The sequence below is a fragment of the Trematomus bernacchii genome, unplaced genomic scaffold (assembly GCF_902827165.1).
Source record: "Trematomus bernacchii unplaced genomic scaffold, fTreBer1.1, whole genome shotgun sequence".
In the NCBI taxonomy this organism is placed as follows: Eukaryota; Metazoa; Chordata; class Actinopteri; order Perciformes; family Nototheniidae; genus Trematomus; species Trematomus bernacchii.
Genome location: NW_022987605.1, coordinates 1,550,432 through 1,562,837, shown reverse-complemented (window position 1 = coordinate 1,562,837; position 12,406 = coordinate 1,550,432). Strand labels below are relative to the sequence as shown.

Sequence of the window (12,406 nt, the reverse complement as noted above, 5' to 3'; positions counted from 1 at the left end):
TTAATGATAACCGTACAGTCAATATAAAAATGTAAATACAACCTTGCCATGTCAACCCCTCTAGGCCCCATGCCTTCTCTATCATGTACTTCCTCAGTGAATGGGCCATCTGGACAGCTAACACTGAGGGAGTTAATGGAGCTGCCGGGTTACATAAGACAAGCAGGGCCTCGGCTTTCATTATTCACCAGGCAGTCTATTCCACACCATAAGATTATTTGCACACACTCTTATAGTGTTACATTGTGTTGCGGGACAAACACACAGCCAGCAGGAAGGGAAGGGGCCATTAACTAATGACTGCCTGCTGAGCCTGGAGGAGATGCTAGCTGCAGCAGATAAAGGAAATAAGGAGCAGAGTCCACGGTGTCCTGGTTTCAAACCCAGCCTGGGACCTTGGTGTGGGTCAGCTGTGCCGCAGCCTCTCCATCTTCTTATCTGACTTTCCTATGAACGGTCAAAAGTTTGAAACAGAACTGGCTGGATTTCCTCCGGTAGTTTACGCATGCCAGTTACATTATTCTTGCGATAGATGTGATGTGAGTGTGGGACATGAGGATGGTGGAACAAATGACGGACTGCCTTGCACGCCATCAAATGCTTGCTTGCAGTTAAAGGATAAGACACAATTCTACAGTGTTACTGGGTATGTATCCTTCTAACAAAAAATATCCCTGTGCCACAAAGCTCCATTTTTGTCCAAAAACTATTAAAACACATCAATGAGCCACATTATTGGACTGAGGACATACTGTATTCTTTACTATGAACACACACATATTTTTGACATACAAAGCACCAACTGGTTTTAAAACAAATAAAACACTATTTTTTAATGTTTGTGAAACGTTTGATACAAACTATTGCAGAGAGCTAAAACTAAACTATTGTTTCAGTTTGATTAGCCATGCGACCACATGCAGCTTTTGACTGATGTGGAGCAGTATTGTTGGTTGTGGTCTTCGTTTTGCATGTCGAAGTTGTTCCCGTGCTAGTAGCAGAGAATTCAAACAAGCTAGCTTTTTCACAAGAGGGACAGTTGAGATTGAAGATGTAACTATGGTTATATGAATGTATTCTTCTTAGGAAAACAGCTGTTTTATTACCCTGATTTTATCATCAGGCCTATTTTTATTTTTTTGCTTTTTATAAGTTCTTCATGCTTTAAAATAGAGCTCCTTTGAGTCGTCAATCAAAAGAAAATGAAGGTACTACCTTTTAGCTACCTCAGATGCAGAAATGGCAAAGATGAAGTGTTCCTAACCTCTTCATAACAACATTAAAAGGTTTTTCTAATGTGTAATGTGCCTTTATCACAATTTACTGTCATAATAAAGACCAAAACATTTATGAATTCATTAACTGAGAAATTATTCAGTGTAGTCAATAATACAAATAAGCAATGGTTGCAGTCCTACTTTATGGGGTTGGTTTTATGTCTCCCGGTGTGAGCTGGGACAGACTCCAGCTCCCATAACCGGAATAAGCAGGTGAGAAAATGAATGGAAATCAAATTGAATGGGTGTTCAGTTGGCCCATGTGTGGACCATGGCACATTCAAACTGGACCAACCAGTTTGAAAACACTGCTTTAAAACTGCTGTTAAATGAAGAACAAGAAACAAACAAAGCTGAAAAGAGTGAACACACACACACACACACACACACACACACACACACACACACACACACACACACACACACACACACACACACACACACACACACACACACACACACACACACACACACACACACACACACACACACACACACACACACACACCACACACACACACACACACACACACACACACACACACACACACACACACACACACACACACACACACACACACACACACACACACACACACACACACACCACACACACACACACACACACACACAACACACACACACACCCACACACACCACACACACACACACACACACACACACACACACACACACACACACACACCCCTTCCCTGTCTGCCTCAGCCTTTTCTCTGGTTACCTCCCATGAGACAGGGGAGGGATTCCCCATCCCCAGCAGCTGCTGCTCTGAGAGAGAAACCACCAGCAGCTTCCAGACAGAGACTGAGATACATGCTTTAGACATTAACCTACACATACTGTATATAGAGCATGACAAAAGAATCGAGCATAGTGAAGCACCATATTCTCCAAGTGAATAAATAACTGACTTCTGGTCCCTGGTAATGCAACAATGAGGGGTGAAAAGAGGTATTTCATTCTCAAATTACACAAGCCATGGCTTTCATTAGCTGACATTAACAACTTGTTCAGTATTTATTCATTCATGACAGATTCCTTCCAGTTTCCCCCTTACTATCTTTGAGGAACTCTATCTGGCATTTCATTTTTCTGTGACATTTACAACAGACGTTCTTTACTGGGCTGAATTGTTGGCTGACAGAAAAGTGTGGGGCAATCAGAGAGAAGACGAAGAAAAGCAGAAGTGAAGACTGAGTGAACCGGCAGCCCACATCCGCAGTACAGAGAAAATAAAACACAGGGGGGGTGAACACACACAGTCGCACACAAGCCACCAACATCTATGCACACATTCTCACACAGAACAGATGTAAACAACTGAGAAAAGGATACAGCCATATGCTGAGCTCAAACTGTACACACAGGCGTGCACAGACACACACACCAAATCAGGGCCGACTTAGTGTAGTTCTGTACTTTCTAGCAGCTTAACCCAGAGTGTAATGGCAACAGGCTTGAAACCAGGCCATTGGTCTAAAGGGGCAGATGATTTACTGCTTCACTCTTAATTATGTCATTGAACTTTTCATGCGAAAACTGATACTGGAGTCCCTGCACAGACTCAATGGAAGCAGTGCTTAGCAACAGCAATTATTTTTATTTTCTGGCTATTTGTGCCTGAAAAAGCAACCAGCAGGAATAAACAGGAATTTAGGATTTGTGGCCACATACACTGGGTTTTATTGTTTGTTTTTAAACAGCCTGAATAATGACTGTAACAGAGCTACGGTCATGACCTAAACTGCTTAACCGAAACAACACGAACTGAAGGGTCAAAATGACTGAAGAATTCAATTTCACTTACATTAAAAATAAATGAGAATAGGCCCCTTGGTGTTTGGAATTATGGAAAATAATCACTGACTTTCTCAATTCAATCTATGAAATAAAACAATGTGGAAAAGGAGAAGGGGTTAGATATTTGATGAGGGCCAACATCAAGTGTGCAACCCTCATTGTAAGCCTTCTTACAGGAACATGGCATGGAAGTAACACACCCCTCCTTTCCTCATTCATTATTTCTCTTAGTCAGCTGCTGGCCTTCTCAGTCGTGGTATGGAGTGTGTGAGTGTGTGTTCTTCTGCTCTCAACAACAAGCTGTTGTCCCTCACATCCCTAGAGGTCATATGAGATTGGAGGTCAATGTATTAACTTGGTTCCCATGCAACAACATTTCCATTGCTCCAACACACTGAATCTGAACTACCATGAGCTGCAGTTGGTCCCAACAATCCCTTTTTAATAAAAGGAATAAGAACTCAATATAAAGTTTATTAATAAAAGGGAGGTCCCGATCGCAATAGGAGGTTATTTAGTCACTGATATTCCTTTTTTTCTCTGCAGGATTGCTTTACTTGGATATGGACACAATGATTTAATTCAAATCAGCAGCAAAATCCAGGGCGGAGTGCACCTGCAACATGTTACTGACACACAGGGATCCTTCTTTTCTTGCTTTTCAAGAGTCTCTTCTTGTGTTACTCCCTGCCGCTTGTTGCCATAGAACTGAGACTGCTGCCTGTGTTTTTATGTGCTGTTCACTTTGCTCATGCCCAATGTATCTCTACAGCTGACGTTCCCAGTTCAAATAAACAAGGGATCATACATTGGTTTAGACACCAAGCTGGCAGCACGTCACAGATCCTGAAAGTGTGCTTCAAACAAACTAGGTCGTAGAGAACATACAGAAGAGGGTGTACCTGCATAACATTTTGGACAGCCTCTCTTTGAAGGCCTTTAATGTGTCCCTCACAACAAAAGTGACAATAGTAGTTGTTAAAGAGCCCCTATTATGCTTTCGGGAGTCTTCCTTTTCCTGTGGTGTGCTATAAAGGTTTGTGTGCATGTAAATGGTCTGAAAAGGCAACAAGTTCACACTAGAGGGAGTTTCTCTGGCCAGCAGACCAATCAGAGCAGACTGGGCTCTGGTTTCAGACAGAGGGTGAAAAGAGGTGCTGCAGCACAGGCAGTATGAGAACAATAAAGAGCTTTTTGAACATTAAAGCATGGAGACATGTAGAGACACTACATACTGATATACACCTGAACATCAGCAGGAGAGGACTCTTTAAAGTAGAGACACTACATACTGATATACACCTGAACATCAGCAGGAGAGGACTCTTTAAAGTAGAGACACTACATTCTGATATACACCTGAACATCAGCAGGAGAGGACTCTTTAAAGTAGAGACACTACATTCTGATATACACCTGAACACCAGCAGGAGAGGACTCTTTAAAGTAGAGACACTACATTCTGATATACACCTGAACACCAGCAGGAGAGGACTCTTTAAAGTAGAGACACTACATACTGATATACACCTGAACATCAGCAGGAGAGGACTCTTTAAAGTAGAGACACTACATACTGATATACACCTGAACATCAGCAGGAGAGGACTCTTTAAAGTAGAGACACTACATACTGATATACACCTGAACATCAGCAGGAGAGGACTCTTTAAAGTAGAGACACTACATACTGATATACACCAGGAAATGTGGATTTAGCTTAAACCCAAACTACTTTCATACAACCTGTCCATTAACTGCAAAAGTGGGTGTGGCTAACATATTGACGGTTTTGGAAAATCCAAACTAAAATGTGTAGGACACTGCCTGCCCCAATCCTGCTGTTGGAAAGTGGATTTCTGATGGTTTTAGATTATCTGTCAAGCGCTGCACTTGAAGCCTACGGGGCCTTCACATATGCTGCCGTGCAAGTCAAGCCTCCCTTGATGGGTTTGAACTTGCTTCTTCTCTAAATGGGTCTGCATCATCAGCAGTGGCTATGAACCTCCTGAATTTGCAGCTTAAGTGCTATGAAAGCTCTCATTAATCACTTCCACTGCAGGCTCATCATTTTCCACTTAGAAAAGAACAAAGCACATAAAACCACATCCATCCAGGGAAAAACAAAGAATGGTATAAAAAAAAAAACGGTAGGTAATTTGCAGATGAAAAGATGATTTATAGCAGAATACATTAGCCAATAACTATATCAGCTTTATTAGTCAATTAATAGTTAAAATCATATGTCAGAAAACAACATGATGATGCCGTTTCCAGCTTCTTGTGATGCTTTTCCTAGTAATACAAATCTAAAAATAGCCCTTCTCAAACTCAAACTCCATAAACACCTGATAAAAACAGACTGCAATAATTACAAATCACACGAGGTCACCAGGCAACACGAGTCCCATGCAAACAGGGCCCCTTGCCTCTCATGACATATCAGGTTTACCGTAATTACAAGATTCCAATGTGTGAATGGCATTTACTTCAACATCCAAGTTGTATTTGTAACGGCTAAACAATATGGGAATTATCCTGAAAGCTTCGATACCACACACAGATTTGACACTTTATATTAAGGAAGTGCTTAAATATTGCCTTGTACAGTATTTGTCATTCAAGGATGGGTAGTTTTATTCATTTTGCCAAAGCACTATATCATCACCACCTTCTAAATTACATTCTTTAAGGTTGTCGTCAACAGAAAGATTATTGTAATTTTCTATGCGTTTCATTTTATATATGCCATTCTGCACTCATTTGAGACACTTAAAAAAATACAAATCACACACGCCCTTTTTTTAAAACATACATTTTTAGCATCGAGGTGATCATACTTAAAGACAGAAATAATGCCGCTGAAAATTGTTAATTTCACACATATCATACATTTAAGACCCATACTCAGTAAACCTCATTATTAAAGCCTTTGCCCTAAGGTGACCTGTGTATGTTCACTGTGGATCTACAAGGTGCACACATCATACAATAGATGGGCTTTGTTCCCTGCAACCGCTCTGAGCTAACGGGAAACACTCTGGGGGAGGGTGTGTGTGTGTGTGTGTGTGTGTGTGTGTGTGTGTGTGTGTGTGTGTGTGTGTGAACCTCTGACCTTCCTGAGGGAAGCTGCTTCAGTGGGAAGGGGGGGGGGCTGATGTTATTATAAACACTGCTGGGTCTTATCCTAGTTCAACCACCATATTCAATATCTGCAATATCCTGCCTGCTACAACTCACAATGGATTAGATGCAAGCTTAATTTTTAAATGTGAAAATGCCTAGTTAAACAAATGTATACAAAATGTGCCTGGTTCTCCTAATATGATAAGTTCAAACATGGTGGAATTATGCTGTGAACTTTGGGTTGGTTGAACTTCAGGTTAGCTATAATTGATAGTTATAGCTACTCTCAGATGACTTATTTAATTAATAGGTTGAATTAGACATTTGGTTAAGCGATTCTAAATATTGATCATTTTATGAGTCTAGTCTTAAAGAAGTTAGGTAGAACGTACAAAGAATAACCAGCAAACTCCTTGGCTCTACACAGATTCAGATGATGCGATGATGTTGACAGAGTGTCACTATAATCATCTACACTAACCCATGGATAACACATTTCAGCAAACTAGTTTAAACTGGCTGACTGTATGCTACCTGAACATCACTTCAGCAGAGACAAAGTTAACAAGTGTCTGCTTAAAAATGTGGTAGCTATGAGACATATGTTGATCAGGAGTCGGTGGAGACCAAAACAGAGCTACAGTAAAATAAGAAGTAATACTGGACACTAACACTAGACAGGAGGCCAGATAGCATTACTTACATTCATTTCTGAATGTAAACATTTCTAACAGTAGACATCATGACAGGTTCTGTTTGATTAAATTGGAATTCCGAAAAAAGCTTTGTCTGATATAGTACACTAAAATATCTTTGGATTTTGAACCCACTTGAAAATGTCATCTTGGGCCTTAGGGATCTGCAATAGCTTGTAAACGTATTTAACTTAATGACTAATCATTGAGAAATAAATCAAAACAATTATCAAATTAGCATAAGTTTCAGACACCGACTCAGTTATTATTATTGCCAAAGGGTGAGGGTTGTTTTCAGCGTTCAGGTCCTAGCAGGTACCATTTGCAAACTTTGCCCTAGACAACTTTCTCAGCTGTAGCGTTACTACAGTTCCTGCAGTGTGAAGGCAAACCATCATTTCAGGCTACCTCCAGCAGGACAAAATGCCATTGGTTGTGTTGCCCCGAGAAGAGAGCCGGGATAAAAGCAAGGCTGGCCTGATCCACTACCCAGCCTGATCCACTACCCAGCCTGATCCACTACCCAGCCTGATCCACTACCCAGCCTGATCCTGGCTAATGTCCGGTTGCAGGAAAGTGGAATCATGAATTAAATAGGACTGGGGCTGACCCAGCAATGGGAGATCCAAAGCTTTTGTGCCACATCTTGCAGAGACCTGGCTCCATCATGGCATCCCGGAGAGGGCTGTTAAATGAGCGGAACGTGTTCTGCACCAACAAGCCAGGAAAAATGCCTTCCGCTGGGCAATCCTGTGACAATTAATGAACCTCAAACCAGTGTGAAGCTCTTTGTTATACCTTCATTTCATTCTGGCTGCTATGTTCTGAGAGGATGTCATTCACCACAGACCAAATATACATTGTTTAGGAATCACCATTCGTTCTCTTTTCTTTAATTTAAAAGCGTTACCATTTGTGTTATTGCAGGAAGACTCGCAAACGCTTATTAGGTATTAGCTTGATATGTCATGCGACTGTGAAGCCGCAGATTCCACACATCTTCATTTTCAAAAGATTAGATCCATGGCAAGACTATGTCTGACAACCATCATGACCAGTTTGGTGAATCAGCAAGCACTGTCACACACACATCAGCGAGCTTTGCTGCATCTCATAGCTGATATAACGTCTGTCTGGCATAACTACCAGGTGTCTCAGTGAAACTAAGAGCACCTCATTACCCACATACTAGACATTACCACAACGACACCCACCTGGGTGCTGCAAAAACATGTATTCAAGACTAAATATCTACAATGGGCCTATAGAGGAGCTAACCCAACAATTACAGCTAAATGAACAACTAAATGTCACCATGAGCCAAGGTGATGTCAGCAGCTGTTCAATGTGGCCATGACTCAAAGGCTGGTTCAAATGAACTCATCCTTTCTATGATCATTTATCTGACATCCCTGTAGAATGTATGACTTTTCTATCTTAAATTAACATAAAAGATTCTCCTTCAGAATATGACACGTCCTTAGATATGCCAACAGTAACTTATTCTTGCTTAAAAGTTTTTTTACGGCAGTTACTTTTACACAACATTTTACTTCAACAGAAATTCCAACAGTTTACTGGTTCAAGCTTCTTAATATATTTAAGAAATACAAACATGTGCTTGTTCTTAAATCCTCTGGGACAAAAAATAAATAAAAACCTTATACAGCTCCAATCATGCAAGATGCAGTTGAAGGCTCCAAAAGAGCCAGTAAGTTTTATTTTTCAAATATACTGTTTCAAAGGTAGAAGACAAGCTTCCATGTTCTAACATATTTGTGTGAAATAACGTCTGCCACACTTAAAGCCACTTGGCCTTATTTGAATCATAGGTTATTATTAGTGATTGAGGTTCAGAATTAAAATAGTTCCAAGCAGAAAAAACCACATGTATGGCTTCATTCGACTAAGCCATGGAAGTAATCAAGCATCGACAACAGAGAGGCAAGACCCTGGAACTGGAACTCAAAAAAGGAAATGCAGCCATTATTAATGTAATTATGAACACCTTTGCATTCTCTGCTATGTCATGTCAACATGTCTGCCATGGAAACATCCACGCAGCCCTGTCACAAATGGCAGGTGGAAGTATAGCATTAATGAGGGCTGTGTTCCTTTAAAGTACAACTGTAAGTGTGCCAGTATGTACAACAGCCATATTGAATTAATGGTATTAATAGTTAGTTGTGTTTGACAAACCAAAATGTCCACTGTTCCAAAGGCTTCATACAGCTTGACACTAACCTGTTCCTCATTCTTGTGGGGACTCCAACAAACTCTGTGCCACTAGGACCCCTATAAGATAACAGTGTACAAACCATTAACTGAATTCCTATATAAGGAGAGGACGTAGCTACCATGGCATCACCCTAGGTCTGTGGAATACAGTGTGTTTGTTTTTTTACAGCCTGCAGTTTGGCATTTTGGCCATAGCCATCTTGGTTTTTGGAGCCATAAGTAACACGAGATGAGGCCACGTAAAACTGAAAGCTGAACAACAACACTGACATTTTTAGGCAACCAAAATATTACAATTAACTTTCATGAACCCAAAACAAACGGTTGTTTGTTTAAACATTTAATGCAAAAGGGTTATTTGGTCAGAAGAAGCCCCTCCAGATCCATCAAGGACAGACATCTTTTTTCACAGGCACAGTAATACATATTCTGATTAAACTGTACATATATGAGTGTCCCTTTAAACCTAACAACATCAACCACAGTTGTATCTTTTACTGACCTGCAAAGCCGGATAACATTAGTTTATCCAAGAACCTGTGCTTGAATAAACACATCCTAATCAGGTGCATTACCAAAGTATGAATTGTATTCATCACCTCCATAGTCATTAGGGTTGGGTTGCTCCAGCGGCAGGTGCCTGTGTGTGTTTCCGTGTGTTCAAGGCCTTGTCTTCCCACAGGGCCTAGACCTGGGTTGTTATGAGCAGATGGTCATAATTACCAGAGCACGGAGAGCAGTGACGGAGGATAGGGGGTGCTGCTTTAAATCCCTGTATAGCCAGATTGATTTCAGCAACCTGGATGGGGTAATCCTATTTTCAACAAGGCGAGGGCAAGGTAGTTCCCTGTAATCCACAGTGTCATCCACACCTACTTCACTCTTCAGTTTTACTCTCTGTTGGTGTTCTCAAGCTCTCTCTACAATGTCCTGGGCAATTTAGCTCAACTACAATCAGATTCTGAATCGAGTTTATCGCCAGGTACGTTTACACATGCAAGGAATTTGCTTTCGTGTATAGTGGTGCAAAAATAAATAACATAAGGAAATAAGTTGTAAGAGGTCAAAAATATAACGATCATAAAAAGAAAATATTAAAAAATATATATATTTAACAAAATACAAAAAATTAGGAAAAGTATTTACACCAAATATAAAAATATAAAAAGAAACAAAAAAAAAGGAATGTCCAAAATATGTATCCAGATTAACATGAACTTGGCTCACAGTGTTAAAAAGAACAATGTGTTGTTTACATGGTGTGCATGAAATGCATAATGTTGATAGGAATGCTTAGTATAGTGTCAGTGGGGATGAAGTGAAAGGCACACATTGAGGGGCTGGTTGCTAGAAGGTTGCCATGTGGTTTCACTATTGGCTCAGAAAATACTGAAAAACTACAAAAAAACACTGTAAAAGCCAAGAAAGTAAGACTGTGAATAACACGATTTCTGGAGAACTAAGCTTTTAGTAAAACCAACAAGACCTGACCAACACAAATTAGCAATGTAGACATGTTTCAGCGGCTAATGAGAGCTGCCTGTATGTGAGGAAGAGGAACTCAGTCTGGCTTTTTTTTTCTTTTAAGTCCACTTTAAGAGAGCACGCGACGCTTCTTTTAAAAGCTGGAACTTTATGTGAAATTTTAAATAGAGTAGTTTATATGCTGCCTTGTTTACACCTTAAACGAAACCTCCAGGCAAGGGAAATTCTTTTTTAAAAAACTGAGGCATATGCTAACACTGAGCTAAAACTGCAGTTTGCTGAAAGAAGACTCATGGGGCGTTTTTTAAAGATTCTTACTGATTTAAAAACAGTTTGACAGGGTATCTACGTGCCGAAATAATAGGGATGTTGTGATACTGAAAGAAGACGTAATTCATAATTTACGAGGTGTACCGTTGTGACAGTCAGCAGGGGAACAGCAGGCTACGGAGTTACTGAGGGAGTCTTGTGAAACGTGTCGGGCTGAGGAAGGGTTATCCGTTAGAAGAAAGAAGCAGGTGGCGATAAAACAAAAGACGGTGCTCATTATAACAGCTAGCTTGCTCGTGCTGCTTTGTTAGTTGAATAAAACACTGCAATGCAAACTGACCTGCATGTGTGATGTCGGACAGGTCGTAGTTCCTGGCACTGCGGGGAAACTCCTTCAGTTTTCGGTTGGACAAGTTGAGAGCCCCGCTAGCAGCAGCCTCCTCCAGCGCCTTCTCCACGCTCCGGCTGGCCGCTACGGTGGCAGGCAGCTGGGCTCCATCCCCAGCAGCCATCAAACCTCCTCTTTTACTTTGTTTCAGGCGTCCGCTCCACTTTCATTCCCCGAGTATTGTCATAAACTCCAACCTGAGAACGCTTCCTGTAAACTTCTTTAAAAGTACAACGTAAAATCCGAGGAAAGGTGGCGCGCCGTGAGTTGTGATAGCGGCTCTCACACAACGGGAGCTATCGTTTCCACTCGTAAAGGAGAGCGATTCAAGCTGTCAATCTTTCAGGAAGTTGCGTCAAGCTGGCACATTTCGCAACAATATTACAGGAACACCATCATTTTCCTTCAAAGTAAAAGTCCAACATTTTCCAATTAAAGAGAAACAGAAAATCCCTCCTCTGATGATTATAACAGTTTTCATACCTTTTCACAAAATGTACTAAAGCTCTGTACACAGCCCAAAAGCAAATGAAAAAAAACATTAACAACTGAATTAAAGGTCACCTATTACGCAAAATCCACTTGCTCATGTCTTTTCAACATGTGTCCCCTTTGTAAAGACATTCTGAAAGTTTTAGGAACAAAGATTCGCTCACTTTTTGTCCTGACCCATTTACATAAAAACCTGTCTGAAAATTAGCTGATCAGATTTTGGTCACTTTGTGATGTCATAACGTTTTTTTTGTCTTGTGTAACCATTAGCCCAGGGCCGCCCCTCCCTACAGGCCGATCACGCAGACTGCGTGGGGCCTCACCTCGCGGAGGGGGCCTCAGCTTGCGGAGGGTGCTTCATTTTGCGGAGGGTGCTTCATTTTGCAGAGGGAGCCTCATCTGAAGCGCAAATGCGGCGCACCTACAGTGTAACGGCCCGTCCACACAGCGGCGTGCGTTGAAGCTTCAATGCTTCTGCCCATTCATTTTGAATGGGGTGACGTCACGCTTTGCCGAACTGCATTGTGGGAGCGTTGCTTCGCTTTGCTCGCGTTGCTCGCTTCAAAAGTTGAGCAATGTTCAACTTTTGAAGCTTCGGCGGAAGCGTCAGCCAA

The 12,406-nt window shown here is 41.2% G+C and overlaps 1 protein-coding gene across 1 annotated transcript in view; it reads right to left on the bottom strand.

Moving 5' to 3' along the window:
* lrch4 (leucine-rich repeats and calponin homology (CH) domain containing 4) overlaps window positions 1-11,630 on the bottom strand; it is a 50,004-nt gene extending 38,374 nt beyond the window's left edge. The window contains 1 exon segment of the mRNA XM_034130826.1: window positions 11,253-11,630. Within this exon segment, the coding sequence (XP_033986717.1) occupies window positions 11,253-11,424 (172 nt within the window). The 5' untranslated portion in view covers window positions 11,425-11,630.
* Window positions 11,631-12,406: the final 776 nt, after the last annotated feature.